At 33.8% G+C, this 21,524-nt stretch overlaps 1 protein-coding gene across 2 annotated transcripts in view; it reads left to right on the plus strand.

Annotated features, from left to right (window-relative positions):
• The window catches only part of LOC139511476 (uncharacterized), a 78,480-nt gene that overhangs the window by 1,101 nt on the left and 55,855 nt on the right, over positions 1–21,524 (plus strand). Inside the window, exons 3-4 of one of the 2 annotated variants that reach the window (XM_071298251.1) lie at positions 899–1,289; positions 2,696–2,815. In XM_071298251.1, the coding sequence (XP_071154352.1) occupies positions 899–1,289; positions 2,696–2,699 (395 nt within the window). In that variant the 3' untranslated portion in view covers positions 2,700–2,815. Of the gene's footprint in view, positions 1–898; positions 1,290–2,695; positions 2,816–21,524 lie in introns of those variants that run through there. The other variant, XM_071298250.1, reaches the window with a different exon arrangement.

The following is a 21,524-nucleotide window of genomic DNA, read 5'->3' on the forward strand; positions in this document are numbered from 1 at the left end:
TAAAGATTTATTTCAAGAGATATGACAAACGTACTGTATTATACAAATATTTTAAGAACTATTTCTTTCCGGTTGTTGTTTCACTTCAAGACAAGCAAACGCATGTTAAGTATTACAATTTACATACAATATCATAAAATATCATAAGATATACAAGCATAATAAGTTTGGTTTGCGAAAATCAACAATAATCTTATAGGTTGTTATAACATACTGCAGTAATATTGAAGACGATTTGAACACCAATACTAAGTAAACCATTTGAATTTCTGCACATATTTTAAAGTACCTAGTTGAATGTCATATGCTGTCTAATGTAAAAGAGGATAAATGTTTGGACTCTCCAAATATGTCAAATAAAAGTTAAACTTTCCTTATTAATCCTATTAAAAAGGTAAATAAACAAAGTAATTTACCAAAAAATATTCGGAACTATGCTTGATTGATATTATTAGTTACATGGTGTGTTAGTGACCTAATACGAGATATATGGGGTCAGTAAATTTCATATAGGGTGAGATCGAAGGTCTTGTTATTGCAAAACACACTGTAAGCTAAAACCTCTCTGTTTCGTATGCAAAGTAAAACATTGACCAGTATTATCTGTGCAAGCAATTATATGACACTTAATTTGACAAGATGCTAAGTTTATTATAAAGAATGGTGCGGATCTAAAATATAAAAAGCGCTTTTGAGAGGGTCTCCACAAACACTGTCATAATGAAACCCCGGTACATTCTCTTCTTGAACCTGTCAGTGGTACATTGTCAGGCTGACTAAATTTGTGTTAATTGTATAATGTGATTTCGTTGACTTTTTGTTTAAATTAAACGGCATATTTTGTGAAAATACTATAATGATCACTTGTGATTATTAAATTATTATTTTGTTATACTAGGTCAATACTATCCACCTCAACATGGATTTCGAGGTCCACCATGTGAGTTATATCATCCAAATTGCGAGGGGTATCCAGACGGAGCCAATCCCCATACAGAGAAAACTGGAGCAGGATCGCCTTGGTACATGCTTTGCAAGGGCGAAAGATTTATAAAAGAAGGAATCTGCCCAAACGCCAGATATGGTTTCAACAAAAAGACATGTCAGGTTGTTGAATGTAGCCGGAAGATAAATAAGTATTACCCTACTCTAGGGTGCCGGGGATATATCTGGTGTTACTATGGGAGACAATTCCGATACAATTGTGCTGTCGGTACTGTGTTTGATTACAGACGTCAGAGTTGCCAGCATGTCTACGATGTCTGTAAACCTTGTGGAACCAAGTCATGGTAAGCTTAGCATAACATATAGACCAAAACACATTCAGAATAGATTAATAAAAAACAGCACCTTTTACCGCTTTTCAAGGAGAACATACCTATAACGTATGCACACCACAACGATGAGTAGCTCTATAATTCACCAATGTTTGGAATATACGGTGAATATTACGTACTAGATCACCACTGTATTTTGGTATGGTTCGTGTTTTCAGTCTTTAATTTTTCTTCGGTGTGATTTGTATATTATTGTTTGTCTTTCTGTTCTTTTTCCTTTTTGCCATGACGGTGTCAGTTTATTTTCGACTAATACGTTTGAATGTTCATTTGGTATCTTTGCCTTTCCGCATTTCAATAATGAAAATGATATTCAGTATGCATGTTAGTCGTATTCTCTATTTTTTTCTATAGACATACTATTTGGTTATTTGTTTTATCAGACGATATATAACCGCCTAGAAAAAATGAAAACAACACTTTATGAATTTCATGTGTTCGAAACACTTTTCTGGATTTAACTACATTAGGAACACCCATAGCTGTATATTTAAAAGCCAAAGATGTATAAAAACTGAAACAGTAGAATCGTTATAGGACAGAAATCTAAAACATCTAAGGGCAACATTGCACGAATAAGTTGAAACTTAAGTTTCTTAATAGTTCATAAATTCATAAACGAACAATTAAAGAAAGGTTTGTTTGGCTAACCAATAAACCAGATTCAGCCCACAATTGTTTCTTAAGATGCCCTGTTAAAAGTGAGGAATATGGCATCTATTATCAAATAGTTCATTCTATGTATGTTGGCGTTTGTTTGTGATGCACTTCAGTGTTCCTGTTGTTCCTTTCCCCCCATCTTATAGTTGATGTGTTTCCCTCGGAATTAATTTGTAACCCGGATTAGTTTTCCCTCAATGGATTTATGACTTTTGAACACCTGTATACTTCTGTTGCCTTTATTTGATAAATAAAATCAGAACCAAAGAACTGACTACTGAGTTGATGATATCCCGGGGACTGATAATCCACCCGAATGCTGTACAAATGAAAATAAAACTAACTTTTAAATTTCATGCGCTTGAGGTATTTTTTTTCTTTCGGATTTACCTTCGTCAGGAATGTTCAAAGCTAAATATTTGAAAGCCAATGTTGTTTAAAAACAAAAACAGCTGAAGAGCTGTATAACCTAAACATGCTAAAAGGACACAAAGAAATAACCAAATCCATCTAAGGACAACTCTGCATGAGGAAGTTGAAACCTTTTTTTAACCTGATAATTTCTAAATTTATAAACATATAATATAGTTTATCCGCGTAGAAATTTGTCTCAATGGTAATTATTATCTATTTGTTTATTATGAGTGTCAATTATCCATGTAATCCTTATCTATTTTATAGTCCTCTTTTTCTTTCAGTTGAAAAGAAGCAGGACGATATTTCTTAATTTGACTCTGCCGAGGAAAGTTTACTTGACAACCCAAATGTAATATAACTTGAATAAAAACATATACTCTATCTCTACTTTTTAACTTGTTGTCGATATAAATAGCCTACACATTAATATGAATTGAAAAAAAGTCAAATATAAACGTATTATTATGATTTTAGTGCGCACTGAGTAAGAACCACACTTATTGGTTTTGTGTCCTTTTATCGGTTTGGCTTTACCAATGTTGTTTATATATCTGTATGTCGAATGGGCTTTCGTTTTTTTAACAATGAGCATAAGGGCATGAAGTATTGTGCAGTTGTTCCTAAAATGTGGAGAAATAGAGCAAAACATTAGTTGTTCTATTTGTATGGAAGTGAAGTTAAGAATTGGTGATATTAAGGTATATGTATTCCTCATTACAAAATCTGGGTTGTTTTAGGTAGGTTCAAACCTATTTTACTATGACTCAGTATGGACTGGAAACTAAATTTATGGTATAATTTAGAAAATGAAAATTCAGCTGTCAAAAAAAAGGACACAGAATTAATGGATTTTTCGTTTAAAAAAAAACGAAGATGAAAACCTTCAAGAATAGGTGCAATGTGGATACCCTCACGTTAGTAAGATCGAAAAGGTCCCGGTATGACAAAAAGTATAACGAAAATACTGAACTTCATGGCAAATTCATCCAGGTGAAATCCATAAAAGTATAACGAAAATACTGAACTTCATGGCAAATTCATCTAGGTGAAATCAAAATACTGAACTTCATGGCAAGTTCATCCAGGTGAAATCCCTAAAATACTGAACTTCATGGCAAATTCAGTTAGGTGAAATCCATAAAATACTGAACTTCATGGCAAATTCATCCAGGTGAAATTCATAAAAGCTGACACAATCAAACGAAATCAATCAACGGAACAAGTGAAGAACAACTGCCCCATTTCTGACTCGATACAGACAATTTACAAAAAAAATCACAATAATCTACTATAAGAGAAAACTAACGGCCCGATTTATACCTAAACAATTAAGTACCGGTCTTTGTAAGAATCATGCAGGTTCCTGTTGATGGGCGATTCATGACCCCTCTTCGAATGTCTTTATATTTTGTTTATGATGAAGGTATGGTATGAAAATAAGTTTTCTGTATTAATTTTTTCTTTTCAACCTTGGTTGCCATAGAAACCATCCTTACAAAATTTTGCCTAAATACGTCTATAAGTAACCTTTGAAAATTGAAATATAATGGATTTTAAAGAACCATAGAAATAAAATTAATCAATACAAACAATATGTATATTTACAGTATTGACAAACACAACCCCAAACTATACAAAAACGTTAAAATTTTGAATTTACTAAATAGTTTGTTTCCATAGCAACCATTTAAAAATGTGTTAAAATTCGAAAATGAAAAATTTCAAAAACTTTAAAATTTTAAATCTGTTTATCTCCCAAGACCAACAATACCATGACATGTCATTGACAAATTTTGAAAGACAACACTCTATATATTAAGAAAATAAAAAGAAAGTCGTGTGTTTTTTTTTCTTTAAAAAATAATTTTAGTCAAAAATTGTCAATTTTCACCAAAATTCAGATTACCAAACAGATGAATACTGAAACATTTTGAACTTAAAAAGCTAAAAAATTCCATTTATGCGTGCATTCCTGACACAAATTTGGTAATTATAAATGAGAAAATATGATTGATAGAGATATTTTTGTAGAGAAGGACATTTTTTCTTTCTGGGCATGGTGCCCCCCCCCCTTTTTTTTCAAAATTCAAAAAATTATTAAAAAATTTAAAAGATGGAATTCAATTGTGAACATTTTGAGCATTCAAACATGAAATTTCTTAAAAGGGTGATGGCAATAATAGAACCCCCTACACCATTTTTATATAGACTCTATTAGATTTTTTTTTAGAAATGGGGAATGTGTCAAAGAGAGAACAACCAAAACAGAAATTTAAAATCTTTAGATGCTATTTCATGGTCTTTAAAATTGACTCTAAAGAACCTGAATCGATCGCCTGTAATTTTTGGTTAAATCTTGCATCAATGATTATTTGTCCCTTCAATATATATCAATGAGTGGCTTAACAATTCCATTTAAATGTTCTTTGTATCTGTCGTTTTTTCTTCAAAAGCAAAAAATGAATTTTACCCCTATGTTCCATTTTAGCCATAGTGGCTAAGTTTCTTGAAGTACAAGGAAATAAAAAACTAAATTTATACAAGATTATAACTCCCAAGTTGGACTGAAATTGATTAAGCATATTCAGAAGAAGATTTTTTTTAAAGGAAGCAAACTAGATGAACAAGTTTCTTTAAAGGGCTATAACTCCATAAGGATTCAATTGACAATTCTGGTCATATAAACTTATTTGTAGATCCTACTTTGCTGAAAGTTGTGCTGTTTACAGTTTATCTTTGTCATTAATAATATTCAAGATAATAACCAAAACTGCAAAATTTCCGTACAATTAACAATTTAGTGGCAGCAACCCAACAATGGGTTGTTAGATTCATCTGAAAATTTGCTCTTAAAAGGCTTTAGTGTTTGAGATATGAGCTACACACTGCATTTTACCCCCATGTTCTTATTTTACCCATGGCGGCCATGTTTTTTTACAAAATAAAAATAGAACACACACTTTATTCTAGATATCCTAAGAATCATTCAGTTTATAAGTTTTACTGGAATTGGTTCAGTAGTTTCAGTGGAAATGTTTCAAATATTTTACACCGGACAGACGACAACGGAAGCAAAGTGATGGTAAAATTCACAGTTCCTTTGAAACGGTGACCTAAAAAAACTACATCCGTTCTATCAGAAATAAACTGAAAATAAAAAATAAAAAATTTGTACCATCGAGAGCGCTAACAAGGCCACTTTTCATAAATTTTAATATTTTTAAGGGTCATAACTCTTTAAAAAAAGTCAATTGTCCATGATTATAGAACTCATCCGAGATATTGTTGATATTAATCTAGTGTATAAGTTTTATTAAAAATCTGGCAAGAATTGTACCTGTGGGAGCGTTAAAGGGGCTATTTTCCATAAATTTATTATTTTCAAGGGTTATAACTGTTTTTATAAAAGTCGATTGACCACCAATATTTAACTTGTTTGAGATATTGATTGCTTATAATAACCTAAAGTATTAGTTTCTTAAAAATCTGACATAATTTGTACATGTGCGAGCGCTGCAAGGACAGCCAGATGGACACAAGGACGGTTGGCAATCAAAATTTTAAGCGCACCATGTTTAAACGAAAAAAATTAAGTTCTTATTTCGATTTTTTTTAATTGAAAATTATTTGGTCGTATATTGGTATCACGTTGGCGTCGTCGTCGTCCGAAGACATTTGGTTTTCGCACTCTAACTTTAGTAAAAGTAAATTGAAATCTATGAAATTTAAACACATGGTTTATGACCATGAAAGAAAGGTTGGGATTGATTCTTGGTGTTTTGGTCCCAACAGTTTAGGAATTAGGGGCAAAAAAGGGCCCAAATAAGCATTTGTCTTGGTTTTCGCACAATAACTTTAGTTTAAGTAAAAAGAAATCTATGAAATTTTAACATAAGGTCTCTATGACCACAACAGGAAGGTTGGAATTGATTTTGGGAGTTTTAGTCACAACAGTTTAGGAATTAGGGGCCAAAAACAGGTACCAAATAAGCATTTTTCTTGGTTTTTGCATAATAACTTAAGCATAAGTTAATAGAAATCTATGAAATTTTAACACATGGTTTATAACCACAAAAGGAAGGTTTGGATTGATTTTGGGAGTTTTGGTCCCAACGAATTAGGGGCCAAAAGGGTCCAAAATTAAACTTTGTTTGATTTCATCAAAACATTAATTATTGGGGTTCTTTGATATGCCATATCTAACCGTGTATTCAGATTCTTAATTTTTGGTCCTGTTTTCAAATTGGTCTACATTAAGGTCAAAAGGGTCCAAAATTAAACTTAGCTTGATTTTAACAAAAAGTGAATTCTTGGGGTTCTTTGATATGCTGAATCTAAACATGGTCATAGATTTTTGATTATGGGCCCAGTTCTCAAGTTGGTCCAAATCGGGGTCCAAAATTATTATGTTAAGTATTGTGCAATACCTCTGCGGTCGTATAAAGCTGCCCCTGTGGAGCATCTGGTTTATTTATAAAAATACTATTTTTGATATAACAAAAATAAAAAAATAAAATATTTTTTTTGTCTTATAATAAATCAGTGGTTTTGATAAGATAATAACACTCTGTAAAGATTAGACAAATGGGACAGTTTTAATCTTGGTACAGTGTTTCCAATTTCATTATATATGGAAAATACATTGCCTTGTATCGTTTCTTTTGTGGACTAGTATACTATTGCGCAAAGTCAGATTATAATGGCTGTTACTATTTACCTCCAATGTAAATCGACATGTATCGAAACCTTTATGCAAACACTTATTTGTCACTATGTCGATTTAACTGTGCTAAAATTGAAATTGAAGAAGAACTACAGAACCTTTCTTTTTATTCTAATATATAATACTCTAACTTATCTAAAAGATTTGAAATAAATGCGGAATGTGTCCATTGGACACAGATGATGCTCCCGCTTCCATATCATAAAAGTTATAAACGGACATGACTGAAGACACTTACCAATTGTGTACTAACTTTTATGGTGATAAGAATTGTGTAAAAGTTTCGTAACATTTGGTTGAGGCAAACTAAAGAATGAAATACAAAACAAAAAATTCAGCATCTTTTTCCCTCTATAAAGAGGCATTGCATAGAACAGTGAAAGTTACACCACCAAAATTCAAAGTTGATCTGCATTTGGTGGTTTTAAGCATTGTGTATAATTTTAATAACATCTGGTAAAGACAAACTAAAGTTAGAGAACAGAAACGGAAATTCAGCAATATTTCTATTTGTAAAGGGGCATAACTCTTGGAAGGTTTAAGTGACACTACCAAACTTAGTCTTGTTTTATGGTAATAAGTAATGTGATTAAGTTTCATAACATTTGGTTGAGGCAAACTAAAGATAGAGAACAGAAACCAACGTTGGGACATACTGACGGACGGACAAGGGTAAACCTTAATGCCCCCTCCGCCACTGCGGGGGCATAAAAATATGTAAATATAACAATTGATTAAATTAGGCAAAATTCAAGAATGGTCATTGCACATGGTTGTCATAAAGGTTTGAGAATCAAAACAGTATACAATAGTTCGGACCAGCAAATTTTCCTCAGGGCCACAAGGAAAATATTTTTGAGAACCATAAAAAGACGCGATTATTCTGCGGTATACAAATAATAATTCAGTTATTTAAAAAAAAAAAAAAAAAAGACAAGCTGTCCTTTTCCACCATATACAATAGAAACATTGACAAATTCTTGCACAATTTAATGTAGATCGTTGGTATATATTTCCTCAGATAGAACATGTAGAATTTGTATGCCCCCACTGTAGCAAAGGGGGCATTAAGTTGTACCCTTGTCTGTAAGTACGTCCGTTTCAGACTTATACCCTTATACAAATGGAAAAAAATGCTGACTTTTTTGTTTCCGTTCTCTAACTTAAGTTTGCCACAACCAAATGTTTTGAAACTTACACACAATGCTTATTTCCATAAAATTCAGAACAGTTAGAATGTTATTGGTGTAACAGGTACTGTCAATAAGTTATGCCCCTTTAAAAATGGAAAAAATGCTGAATTTTCCGTTTCCGTTCTCTTTTTTTCGTCTGTCTGACATAGTTCATCTTACCCTGACCTCATTTTCTTAGAACATTGATAATGTTAAGTTAATATGATACTTGTATTAAAATCTTTACATAACACTTGCAGATTTACAAAAGTAATTCAATTATAAATAAAACCAACCAGACATTTCAGGGTGAGTCTTCTTGTTTAGTCCAGGGTTAAAGTTTTTAAAGCATCAATCTGTTTCAAAAACCAACAATGAGTTGCATTAAATTGTTACTGTAACTTCTTTATAGCCATTTTGAAAGAGAAAGGATCCTGAGCTATTTTTTTTAAATGTTCATTAAGATTTGTTTTATAGATAATCATGTTATGCTCATTGTTGAAGGATATACGGTGATCTTCTTTTGTTTATTTCTATGTCTTTGCTCTGTGGTTGAGAGTTAATTGTCTCATTGACAATTACAACACATCCTCTTATCTTTATACATAGACTTACTAGTAATTAAGTTTTGGATTCAACTTTATTCTTTTTCACTGACAGCATCAGTCTTAGACACGACAACGGGTTATGCGTATTACCATTTGTTTTTTAAACTTCTGAGAAATCTTACATATAAGATTGAAGGGAGGGGGTACATGTGCTGCCCTCAACTTTAGAAGTTGTGTTATGCTTAAATTCTTAGTTCACAAGTAAACACAATGAGATACCACATTTCTTTCAACAAATTTTATAATTTTGAAAAAAAAAAAAAAAAATTGAAAAAAAAGGGGGGTGCACCATACCCAGAGTGATGATTTTTCATTTTGTACAAGTATATCTTCATTTATCATATATTCTCGTTTAAAATTAACAAATGTGTGTCAGAAATGCACATATAAATGGAATGTTTTAGCTTTTTAAGTTCAAAATTTTTTATTATTCATCTGATTGTTAATCTGAATTTTGGTGAAAATTGACAATTTTTGACTAAATTTTTTTTTAAAGAAAAAAAAACACACGACTTTCTTTTTATTTTCTTAATATATAGAGTGTGGTCTTTCAAAATTTGTCAATGACATGTCATGGTATTGTTGGTCTTGGGAGATAAACAGATTTATTTCATTTTCGAATTTTAACACATTTTTAAATGGTTGCTATGGAAACAAACTATTTAGTAAATTCACAATTTTAACGTTTTTATATAGTTTGGGGTTTTGTTTGTCAATACTGTAAATATACATATTGTTTGTATTGATTAACTTTATTTCTATGGGACTTTAAATTCCCTTATTTTATATTTTCAAAAAGGGTCTTTTTTCACATATTCAGGCAAAATGTTGATTTGGTGGTTACCATAGCAACGGGCATAATACAGGGAAAATAAAGACAGAATTTTGACCATCTACCAAAGTTCTTATGATATAGGGCCAAAAAAAATACTTCTGTGACATGCCATGAATCACCTTCTGCATGATTTTTACATTTTACAAAGACCGGTACTTAATGAAAAAATATGGCAGACAGCAACCAACAAAAACAACTTAATTACATGCTTTTGACAGACACATGAAGAAAGAATAGAGTTCATATGATATATCAAAGGTTAAGATATTAAAATAAAAAAATGGGAGTAAACTCACCAAAAGCCAATGGCATTCAAGATAAGTATAGTCGGTCAACAGAGTCGCACAATTCCAGGGCCATTTTAGGTTGGCTCTGATGCAAAAAATAATTAACAAGATTTTAGTAGTTGAAAAAAATATCAAAACGTATCTTTTCGACTTCAACAGCAAAAATTAAAATCTAACAAACATTAAACAAATCCGATGTGTGCACCCTTCATTTGAATAGCCCCTAATTCCCAGATAAAAATGTCAAATCCTATATGTGCACGCTTTTATATTTTATTTTTTAAATTTGTTCAAAAAGAGATTTATTCATTTTATATATAAAATCAAATAAATGTGAGGAGTTGGATTTGGTTATTAGTTAATAAGGGGTCGGTAAGTTACAGTCAGGGAGAGGGTCACAAAAAGATATGGGACAGGAAGAAGAATTGATAAGACTTCGGGAGAAGAGATAAAAATAGTGAAATAATGTAAAGTTTCTTTGACCGATTTTCTTCGAACAATAATAAAAAGGTAATAGGACTAAGGTAGTAGGGTCAGGATTTTAGAATGACCGATCCCTGTTTATCCCCTCGGACAATGCGCTGTTTATAAGTTGTTTTTGTTATGGATTTGTTGATGCTGTAAAATTCGTTGAAAGTTTGAAATTCCTTAATCTATGGATGACGTGACTATTTCAGTTCTATATAAACAAGCTGTTGTGAAATATACATTGTAATGTATCATTTTTGGTGAACGTACATTTCAGAAGGTTCGATCGTTAAAAGATGAAGTTGTGTTGCGCTGTATTACTCCTACAAACATTTTCTTTGTTATGGGGGTATAGTTCTACCTACATGTTCTTGGATCCAAGTGTTGCTAAATTAGATTCTTCATATTGTACATGTTGTAAACATATAGCAAAAAATGGTGTGGTCACGAGTGATGATTGTGCAACATCGGTTGATTGTAGAGGGACTGCTCGTGTCTATTCGACATAGGAATGATTTACAGCTATCTGGTTCGTCGTGTGTAATGACCACTAGCTATGAATGTTTACGGAAATTACAAAGCAAGTTTTAAAGTATAAATAGTCTAGTAAACTGGAAAACAAGTTCACACAACACGTCATTGGCAGTTTAACGTATTCAATGAAAATTAGATAAAAAAAAATGAATCCAAACCTCCGATGAAGGATAGCTGAACCAACTTTTTTTCGATAGACATACATATTTGATTGCCTATTCCCAAGCCAAAAGGAATTTCAGTGTATGTTAAATATAAAATGTAAAAATTTGAAAAAAATCTTAGTATAACCTCATTAGTTTAAATGAAATAAACCAGGGAAACAATCGGTTTCTAGTAGTTGATTAATTTATTTGTTATTCAGTTTACAGAGTAAGTCCCAATGTTCAGCAAATAAACATCAAGATCGCCTAGAAAATCCATTATATATACTTAGTTATCATGTACACAATGATAAAACAGCCTCCACTAACAACAAAAAATGGGAGAGAATCAGTTTTTATTTTAAAATTTTGAATGAGGGTCACTAGAATAAGGAGAGAAAAAGGTGAATGGACGAAAAAAAAAAACATACTCTTCTTTATACCATTGTATGGCTTCTTTGTATATATATTTATTTATCCTATGGATTCCCTTGATTTTTTTGTTAACTTGTGTCAACGTCTACATTGTTTTATTTGTACGAAAATCAAACTGTCTTTGACATTGAAGATTAAGTTCCGGATTATCACGAGGGCGTTATGGGCTTGGTCACCTCCCTTAAACTAGAAATTGTCATAACTTGTCACCTAACAAGTTTCCAGCTATATTTACTCTCTACAAGATATTAAAGGTCACGCCCCTAATCTAAAATCATGTGTCCGCCCTTAATTTTATTTTAATATTTCTTTATTTCGAGGAGGCGTCCTAGACTATGCCACAATATCTTCTAAGATAAAATTAAATGTGTTTGTCTCAACTTCCTCATCATCTACTTTCCTACCACATTGCCCACTTGCTAAATAACACCATTCGATTAACCCATTCGAAAATCAAATTAAAAATAACAGCCTCCACTAACAACAAAATCTGAAAACATTCACAATACGAAATACATTAAAATTTAAATAACCTTGATAATATGCTCGACAACATAATTATATCGATAAAAATATTCTGTGATATATTGAGGTACATGAATAAAAAGAAAGGCATACAAATTATTAACTATTAAATTAATCTTTAATTCAGCTGAGCTATGTTTAGATTTGTTCTTTCACAACAGCATACTGTATTTTTATAATTGATCGCACATTATTAGGAAGTGGATATATGTGTTGATATGGTAAACATATTTAATGTTGATTTATAAGAAGAAAAATTAGAAAAAAACTTAAAGGGGTTCCAATAACTATTATATATTATATACCAAACAGTCACTGTGATGCATATGATTATATCTTTTTTTAATTTACAAGTTATAATTTAAATGAATGCATATATATATATATATATATATATATATAACGCAATATATGGGTTTTTATAGCAGATGTTGTATACGTGATCTGAAAACTTATTACCTTTCAGGATGACAGCAGGCATGTTCCAAGAGGAAATCGGGTTTACTTCCGGATTCTAAATTTTGTCATCTGTATTACGATTGTTCTAACCCTGCTAAATCGAAGATTTGTCAGTATCCGAAACTATTCTACAAAGACGAACACATGTCGAGACTTCAGGAAAGTCAAATGTGGTTCTAGGATAGAGCTTAAATCTTACTGTAAGTATGGTTAACTTCTTTATATATATATATATTATTCATTGAAGTTTCAATTTATTCATAAAATGTCAAACAATTGTGTTATATAAATCCCCAAAATGAATATCGATTGTGCATAAACACACTTGTTTGGGTAGGAACATTACCCAAATCAATGTTTTACATATTAACACAAGATGTTCTTGGCAGATTTTTTTTTTATGATATGCCCCTTCCTCAGATATAAATAAAGGTTCTGAAATATTGATAGATAAAAATACAATGAAAAAAAAAGGATTAAGAGATTAACGAATGAATATAAAATCATATGATTCATTTGACAAAAAAGTAGTGACAACTCTTTTAATACTGTTTTTATTAAATTCAGCACATACAACATTTTCCAAAAGACCAAAAGAGTGAAAAAAATATATTAACAAAACGCATTTGACTAGCAGGTCGAACAACTGATGTTCTTAAACCCTGCTGACTGCCATTGGCGATTGCCAAATAAATTGATCACAAGGTGTAACAAAATGGATCTCAGTATTAACTTAATACCAAGTAGAAAACAATTAACTTGCGGCAAAGATGGTAAACCACAACATGAGGTGCTAATTTTATATAAACAAGTCTAAATTGAAAACAACGTTCAAACCTATGATTGCGTTGGATAAAAACTGCAATTTTTATACATGTGCATGTAACAAATTTCGTTGTAGAAGGGTCTAAATACAGCACAAACGACATTTTCCAAAAGACCAAAAGAGTGAAAAAATATATTTTAACAAAACGCATTTGACTAGCAGATTGAACAACTGATGTTCTTTAACCCTGCTGACTGCCATTGGCGATGCCAAATAAATTGATCACAAAGTGTAACAAAACGGATATCTGTATTAACTTAACACCAAGTAGAAACAATAAACTTGCGGCAAAGATGTTTAACCACGACATGAGGTGCTAATTTTTTTACACCATATCCGGATTTCGACAATTAATATGTCTATCAGTGATGTTAGGGATCGAAAAGTATTTGGAAGGCCATTTAATTTATCTCAATTTAGGATAGACTCTTGAATTTTAAAGAGTCAAAATAGGATGAACGGATTATATAAACAAGTCTATATATATGAAGGACTCTAAAGTGCGATGGTACTCTAAAGTGCGATGGTCACGCTAAAGTGCGATGGTCACGCTAAAGTGCGATGGTCTACGCTAAAGTACGATGGTGTCTCACGCTAAAGTGCGTTGGTTGTTTGTTTGCTAAAGTACGATGGTGTATCACGCTAAAGTGTGATGGTCCAAAGGGTAAGATTCGAAGTATTAAAACATAGAGGTTTAAAAAGTCATTTTGCAAAAGCTATTATGCTAAGATATAACATATGTGATAGGCTTTACAATTTACTGGTAGACGTAAGTAATTGTTTCTAAATTAACAAGTCTGACCAAGTAATAATTGCTATAAAGGTTATTTATGTTTTGCTAATATTATATTTCATGTAAAATAAATTTTAAACAATTCGGAGCGTATTGAATATTTGGATAATTGGTGTAGATTGCCGTTCACACTAATGTTGCAACCTCCCTTACATTTGTCATTGAAAATTAAAAATGCAACATTTATTTGCATAAGCTTAAATCTAAATGCGAGAGAAATTCAATGTTCGCCGAGCTTTCTCCTTTTTCGTATTTTCCTACAATATACAGTACGAACTTGTTTTAGCAGACAATTTATAGTTAATGATGAAAACATGTATCTCTATTTTACCGACGTTACTTTTCATTAAAATCGACAGCATTTTAATGGGGATCACAAAGTAAACTGCCACATAAATAATGATTCGAATGTATCTATTCGCTTCAAATAGAAGCAGGATAAGTATGTGTATACTGTTTTGTATTTATATAGTAAAATGGTCGACTGTAGGACACAAGTCCTTTTTCCAGCACTCACAAATTATAAACATTGTGATTCAGCCGACAAAAAACGGTTAAATTCAATCAATTACTCGTAAGTCATGGACATATGGTGTAAAAATTGTTAATCAAATATTCCTAATATATTTGCGGTATGTTCATTTTTAGTTTGTATAAACTACTGTTAACGTTATTATCGAACTACGTTTTTACGTCTATATTTTCCTGGACCATCGCACTTTAGCGTATAGAACCACGTACTTTAGCGTAGACCATCGCACTTTAGCGTGACCATCGTACTTTAGCGTCCCCATCGCACTTTAGAGTCCTACATATATATATATATATATATATGAATATAATTATTTTCTGTGACTGTATCTTACATTAATTTGTAGGATCCTTTACTATAGATAATTGAGCTGATCTGTAACAATAACATCTTCATGCCTTATATATCATGTACTGTAGTACGCCGCTAGATTAAAACTGACGTGGAAAGGTAACACATGCCCACCGAAAGCTCTTTTTTTGAGAGCCCAGGTGGTCGTGTGGTCTAGCGGGACGGCTGCAGTGCAGGCGATTCTGTGTCACGATATCACAGTAGCATGGGTTCGAATCCCGGCGAGGGAATAACCAAAAATTTGCGAAAGCAAATTTACAGATCTAACATTGTTGGGTTGATGTTTAGACGAGTTATATATATATATATATATATATATATATATATAAAATGACTGAATAAATAGTCAACGATCAATCTTACAGGGCGATGGATCATGTAATATGATTCTGTACACTACAAAATATAATATATAACACGTCAAAAAGGGTACAACATCACCATTAAATAACTATAAAATATACAAATATTAGATATTTCGGATAACAGATATCCTTCTTCAATAATAGCACGATGTCAAATAAATCATGTCAATATATTCAAACTGAGATACTTTTTCTACATCTTGAATTTATACAATTTGAGCGAACACCACAGACGCTGATACAATTTTAAAATTTCCAAACACGGCGCAAAGATTACAAAGATATGCCAAATGAAAATAGTTATTTTCGTTGTGAACTGGCACAACTCTAGATTTCCAAAGGTTGTGACAGTTGAGATGTTATAACTGCATTGAGAGCAGTCCTGAAACAAAAAGATCAAAAATGTCCTAACCGATCCAGGATGGTATAAATTAGACAACGGTAGGGCAATTACAAAAGAAACTACATATTTAAGCCTCCCAAACGAATAGCAGTCTAATAATGATTGAAAAAATTAGTTTTATATAATGAGGTAAAATAATTGAACGTGGCAACGTACTTATACATCATCCCGAATCAATGGAAACCTGTAATTTAAACTGTTATTTTTAAAAATAATTTCGAACTGTAAAGCCAGTACTAAATCCGGCGTTGTTTGAAACAGGTGGTCACAGGAAAATGAGGGACTCGTTCTATGTTTTTTCATTTATGCCCTCTGGGGAAACTGTCCGTAACTTTCTTATCCAAAATCTTTCCCGAGCGACTCTGTCGACCTTCGACCAACCCTCGTTGTGGTCTATGATTGTGATGGTAAGGTTTTTGAGATCAGCTTGTGTGTGTCCAGGTGATCTCAAATGACGACTTACGGGTAGGTCGGGCTTGCAAGTGTAGTCACTTCGATGACCATTCATGCGTTTGTTAAATGGCTGCTCTGTCTCGCCAACATACTGCATGCCACATCGACACTGAAGGAGGTATACAACATTCTGGGTTTTGCAAGTTACATTGCAATATATAGTGTACACAGACCCAGTCGAGTGGCAAGTGAATGTTTGAGTATTCAGTATTTGTTGACAAGTCAGGCAACGTCTGTTACCACATGACTTGCACCATCCCGCAATTGAACAGCTTTTATTTGAGGAGACGTCAGCTCTAACAAATAAGTCTTTCAGACTTGCTGGTCTCCGAAAAGCTAAGACAGGAGGATTGGGAAAGATCTCGGATAATTTAGGGTGTTTGGCAATAGTTTGCCAATTGGCACGGATCAAACGTGAAAGATTATTAAAGGCTGGATTGTATGTAAGAACAAACGGGACTATTTTGCTGCGCTTCTTCCGTTTGTACTGTAAGAGGTCATTGCGGCTGTTATTGTTAGCGCGCGCAAACCCCTTATCTATGTCCAATTTCTTGTAACCTCGTTTTGTCAAAAACCAGCGAAGTTCCTGTAACCGTTTCGTGACAGCCTCCTCAGAGCAGCAAATCCGCTTGACTCTGAGAGCTTGACTGTACGGGATACTTTTTGTACAGTGTTTGGGGTGACAGCTTTGGGGAGAAAGGTATTGATGTTTATCTGTGGGTTTACAGTAGAGGTCTGTTGATATGACACCGTCCTTTATAGATGTGGTTGTGTCTAAGAAAGATATCTTAGAGTCGGAAATTTCATACGTAAATTTAATTGAATGGTGGGCGTTGTTTGCATGTCTGATGAAATCATCCAGTTTTTGTTGAGATTCAATCCATTTCATGTCAACATCATCAATGAAACGGAACCAAGACAAAGGTTTGGATAAAGATGCTGCAATAATTTGTTTTTCTAATTTGCCCATGAAAATATTGGCGTAAGACGGTGCCATTTTCGTCCCCATCGCTGTCCCGTTAATTTGAAGGTAATGATCACCATTAAAGGTGAAATTGTTGCATTTCAGGACCAGAGTAAGCAGCTGGACTAAACATTCAGTAGGTGGTTCTAAAATGTTGCGCGAGTCCCATATTTCCCTTCAAGATTGTATGCCGTCATCATGAGGTATGTTGGTATACAATGAGGTGACATCTAAAGTGACAAGGAGGGTTTCCGGAGGAAGAGGGTTCATGGATTCCATTTTACGAAGATAATCTGTAGTGTCTTGAATGTGGGAAGGAAGATTTTCTACATGAGATCTTAAATGAAAATCGACGAATTCCGAGATTTTCTCAGTCGGATGGCCGTTTGCGGATACAATGGGTCTACCAGGGTTGTTAACCTTGTGTATTTTGGAAAGAAGATACAATCGACCAGGCTTGGCATTCTCTGGCTTTAAATAACCAATTGTATCCTCATTTATGTGACCGTCATTGTACATGGTTTGTAACGCAGTGATAATTTTGGAGCAAAACTCGGCTAAACTCGGAAGTAGGGTCCCTACTTCCGAGTGACCCTACTTCCGAGTTTAGCTCGAAATTATCACTGCGTTACAAACCATGTACAATGACGGTCACATAAATGAGGATACAATTGGTTATTTAAAGCCAGAGAATGCCAAGCCTGGTCGATTGTATCTTCTTCCCAAAATACACAAGGTTAACAACCCTGGTAGACCCATTGTATCCGCAAACGGCCATCCGACTGAGAAAATCTCGGAATTCGTCGATTTTCATTTAAGATCTCATGTAGAAAATCTTCCTTCCCACATTCAAGACACTACAGATTATCTTCGTAAAATGGAATCCATGAACCCTCTTCCTCCGGAAACCCTCCTTGTCACTTTAGATGTCACCTCATTGTATACCAACATACCTCATGATGACGGCATACAATCTTGTAGGGAAATATGGGACTCGCGCAACATTTTAGAACCACCTACTGAATGTTTAGTCCAGCTGCTTACTCTGGTCCTGAAATGCAACAACTTCACCTTCAATGGTGATCATTACCTTCAAATGAACGGGACAGCGATGGGGACGAAAATGGCACCGTCTTACGCCAATATTTTCATGGGCAAATTAGAAAAACAAATTATTGCAGCATCTTTATCCAAACCTTTGTCTTGGTTCCGTTTCATTGATGATGTTGACATGAAATGGATTGAATCTCAACAAAAACTGGATGATTTCATCAGACATGCAAACAACGCCCACCATTCAATTAAATTTACGTATGAAATTTCCGACTCTAAGATATCTTTCTTAGACACAACCACATCTATAAAGGACGGTGTCATATCAACAGACCTCAGATAAACATCAATACCTTTCTCCCCAAAGCTGTCACCCCAAACACTGTACAAAAAGTATCCCGTACAGTCAAGCTCTCAGAGTCAAGCGGATTTGCTCCTCTGAGGAGGCTGTCACGAAACGGTTACAGGAACTTCGCTGATTTTTGACAAAACGAGGTTATAAGAAATTGGACATAGATAAGGGGTTTGCGCGCGCTAACAATAACAGCCGCAATGACCTCTTACAGTACAAACGGAAGAAGCGCAGCAAAATAGTCCCGTTTGTTCTTACATACAATCCAGCCTTTAATAACCTTTCACGTTTGATCCGTGCCAATTGGCAAACTATTGCCAAACACCCTAAATTATCCAAGATCTTTCCCAATCCTCCTGTCTTAGCTTTTCGGAGACCAGCAAGTCTGAAAGACTTATTTGTTAGAGCTGACGTCTCCTCAAATAAAAGCTGTTCAATTGCAGGATGGTGCAAGTCATGTGGTAACAGACGTTGCCTGACTTGTCAACAAATACTGAATACTCAAACATTCACTTGCCACTCGACTGGGTCTGTGTACACTATATATTGCAATGTAACTTGCAAAACCCAGAATGTTGTATACCTCCTTCAGTGTCGATGTGGCATGCAGTATGTTGGCGAGACAGAGCAGCCATTTAACAAACGCATGAATGGTCATCGAAGTGACTACACTTGCAAGCCCGACCTACCCGTAAGTCGTCATTTGAGATCACCTGGACACACACAAGCTGATCTCAAAAACCTTACCATCACAATCATAGACCACAACGAGGGTTGGTCGAAGGTCGACAGAGTCGCTCGGGAAAGATTTTGGATAAGAAAGTTACGGACAGTTTCCCCAGAGGGCATAAATGAAAAAACATAGAACGAGTCCCTCATTTTCCTGTGACCACCTGTTTCAAACAACGCCGGATTTAGTACTGGCTTTACAGTTCGAAATTATTTTTAAAAATAACAGTTTAAATTACAGGTTTCCATTGATTCGGGATGATGTATAAGTACGTTGCCACGTTCAATTATTTTACCTCATTATATAAAACTAATTTTTTCAATCATTATTAGACTGCTATTCGTTTGGGAGGCTTAAATATGTAGTTTCTTTTGTAATTGCCCTACCGTTGTCTAATTTATACCATCCTGGATCGGTTAGGACATTTTTGATCTTTTTGTTTCAGGACTGCTCTCAATGCAGTTATAACATCTCAACTGTCACAACCTTTGGAAATCTAGAGTTGTGCCAGTTCACAACGAAAATAACTATTTTCATTTGGCATATCTTTGTAATCTTTGCGCCGTGTTTGGAAATTTTAAAATTGTATCAGCGTCTGTGGTGTTCGCTCAAATTGTATAAATTCAAGATGTAGAAAAAGTATCTCAGTTTGAATATATTGACATGATTTATTTGACATCGTGCTATTATTGAAGAAGGATATCTGTTATCCGAAATATCTAATATTTGTATATTTTATAGTTATTTATTGGTGATGTTGTACCCTTTTTGACGTGTTATATATATATATAATATTACGGGATAAAAAGGTGGATGCTTTGTTTTAAATTATTCTTTATCTTTCCTGTATCTTTTTTCGTCTTTTTCGTTAAGACCATCAGGTTCTAAAGTGTGGAGTTGGTGGATCCAAAAGTTTTCTCTTCTCCTTCTCGCCGTGGTGTCCCATTCGGTGTTGACTTCTATAATTTGGAAAGTGACATTATCAAAAGGATGTTTCGTTGAACGAAGATGTCTTGTGAGAGGACAGTTTTTGTTGGTTTTGTACGATGAACGATGGTTATTGAGCCGAATATTAAATTTGTCCATTGTTTCTCCCACATACTGAATGCCACAAGTGTCACATGTTAATATATAAATTGAGTTCTCCGTTTTACAGTTGGAATTAGAGTAGATGGTATAATTTTGTTTAGTAACGGAGCTGATGAAAGAACTGCTTGTATTGGCAGCTTTACAACACAAACAATTCCTTCGACCACATTGTTTGTAGCAACCGGGCGATGGATTAGGCTGCTTGGTTAATACAGATGTCACTAATTTGTCACGGATGTTCCCGTGGTATCCCATGCAGCCAGGCATTGCGAATCAAGAGAATATGCTCTACTGAAAATACGAAAAATGCTAGACTTGGACAACTTCGTAAACATCTAGTTGTTCGAGGATACAATAACAACATTATTGATAGCGCTTTCGAAAGAGCAAACAAAACTAGTCGCCAAGAACTTCTTGAGTACAAAGATAAGAATAATGCAGCTAACAGAACACCCCTTGTACTCACTTACCATCCTGATTTTAAAAATGTGTCATCCATTGTTCAGAAGCATTGGAAAATTATAGAAAATGATTTAAATCTAAAAAAAGTATTTTCTTCACCACCAGTCATGGCCTTCAGAAGACCTAAAAACATCCGTGACAAATTAGTGACATCTGTATTAACCAAGCAGCCTAATCCATCGCCCGGTTGCTACAAACAATGTGGTCGAAGGAATTGTTTGTGTTGTAAAGCTGCCAATACAAGCAGTTCTTTCATCAGCTCCGTTACTAAACAAAATTATACCATCTACTCTAATTCCAACTGTAAAACGGAGAACTCAATTTATATATTAACATGTGACACTTGTGGCATTCAGTATGTGGGAGAAACAATGGACAAATTTAATATTCGGCTCAATAACCATCGTTCATCGTACAAAACCAACAAAAACTGTCCTCTCACAAGACATCTTCGTTCAACGAAACATCCTTTTAATAATGTCACTTTCCAAATTATAGAAGTCAACACCGAATGGGACACCACGGCGAAAAGGAGAAGAGAAAACTTT

The sequence above is a fragment of the Mytilus edulis genome, chromosome 2, assembly GCF_963676685.1.
Source record: "Mytilus edulis chromosome 2, xbMytEdul2.2, whole genome shotgun sequence".
NCBI lineage: Eukaryota > Metazoa > Mollusca > Bivalvia > Mytilida > Mytilidae > Mytilus > Mytilus edulis.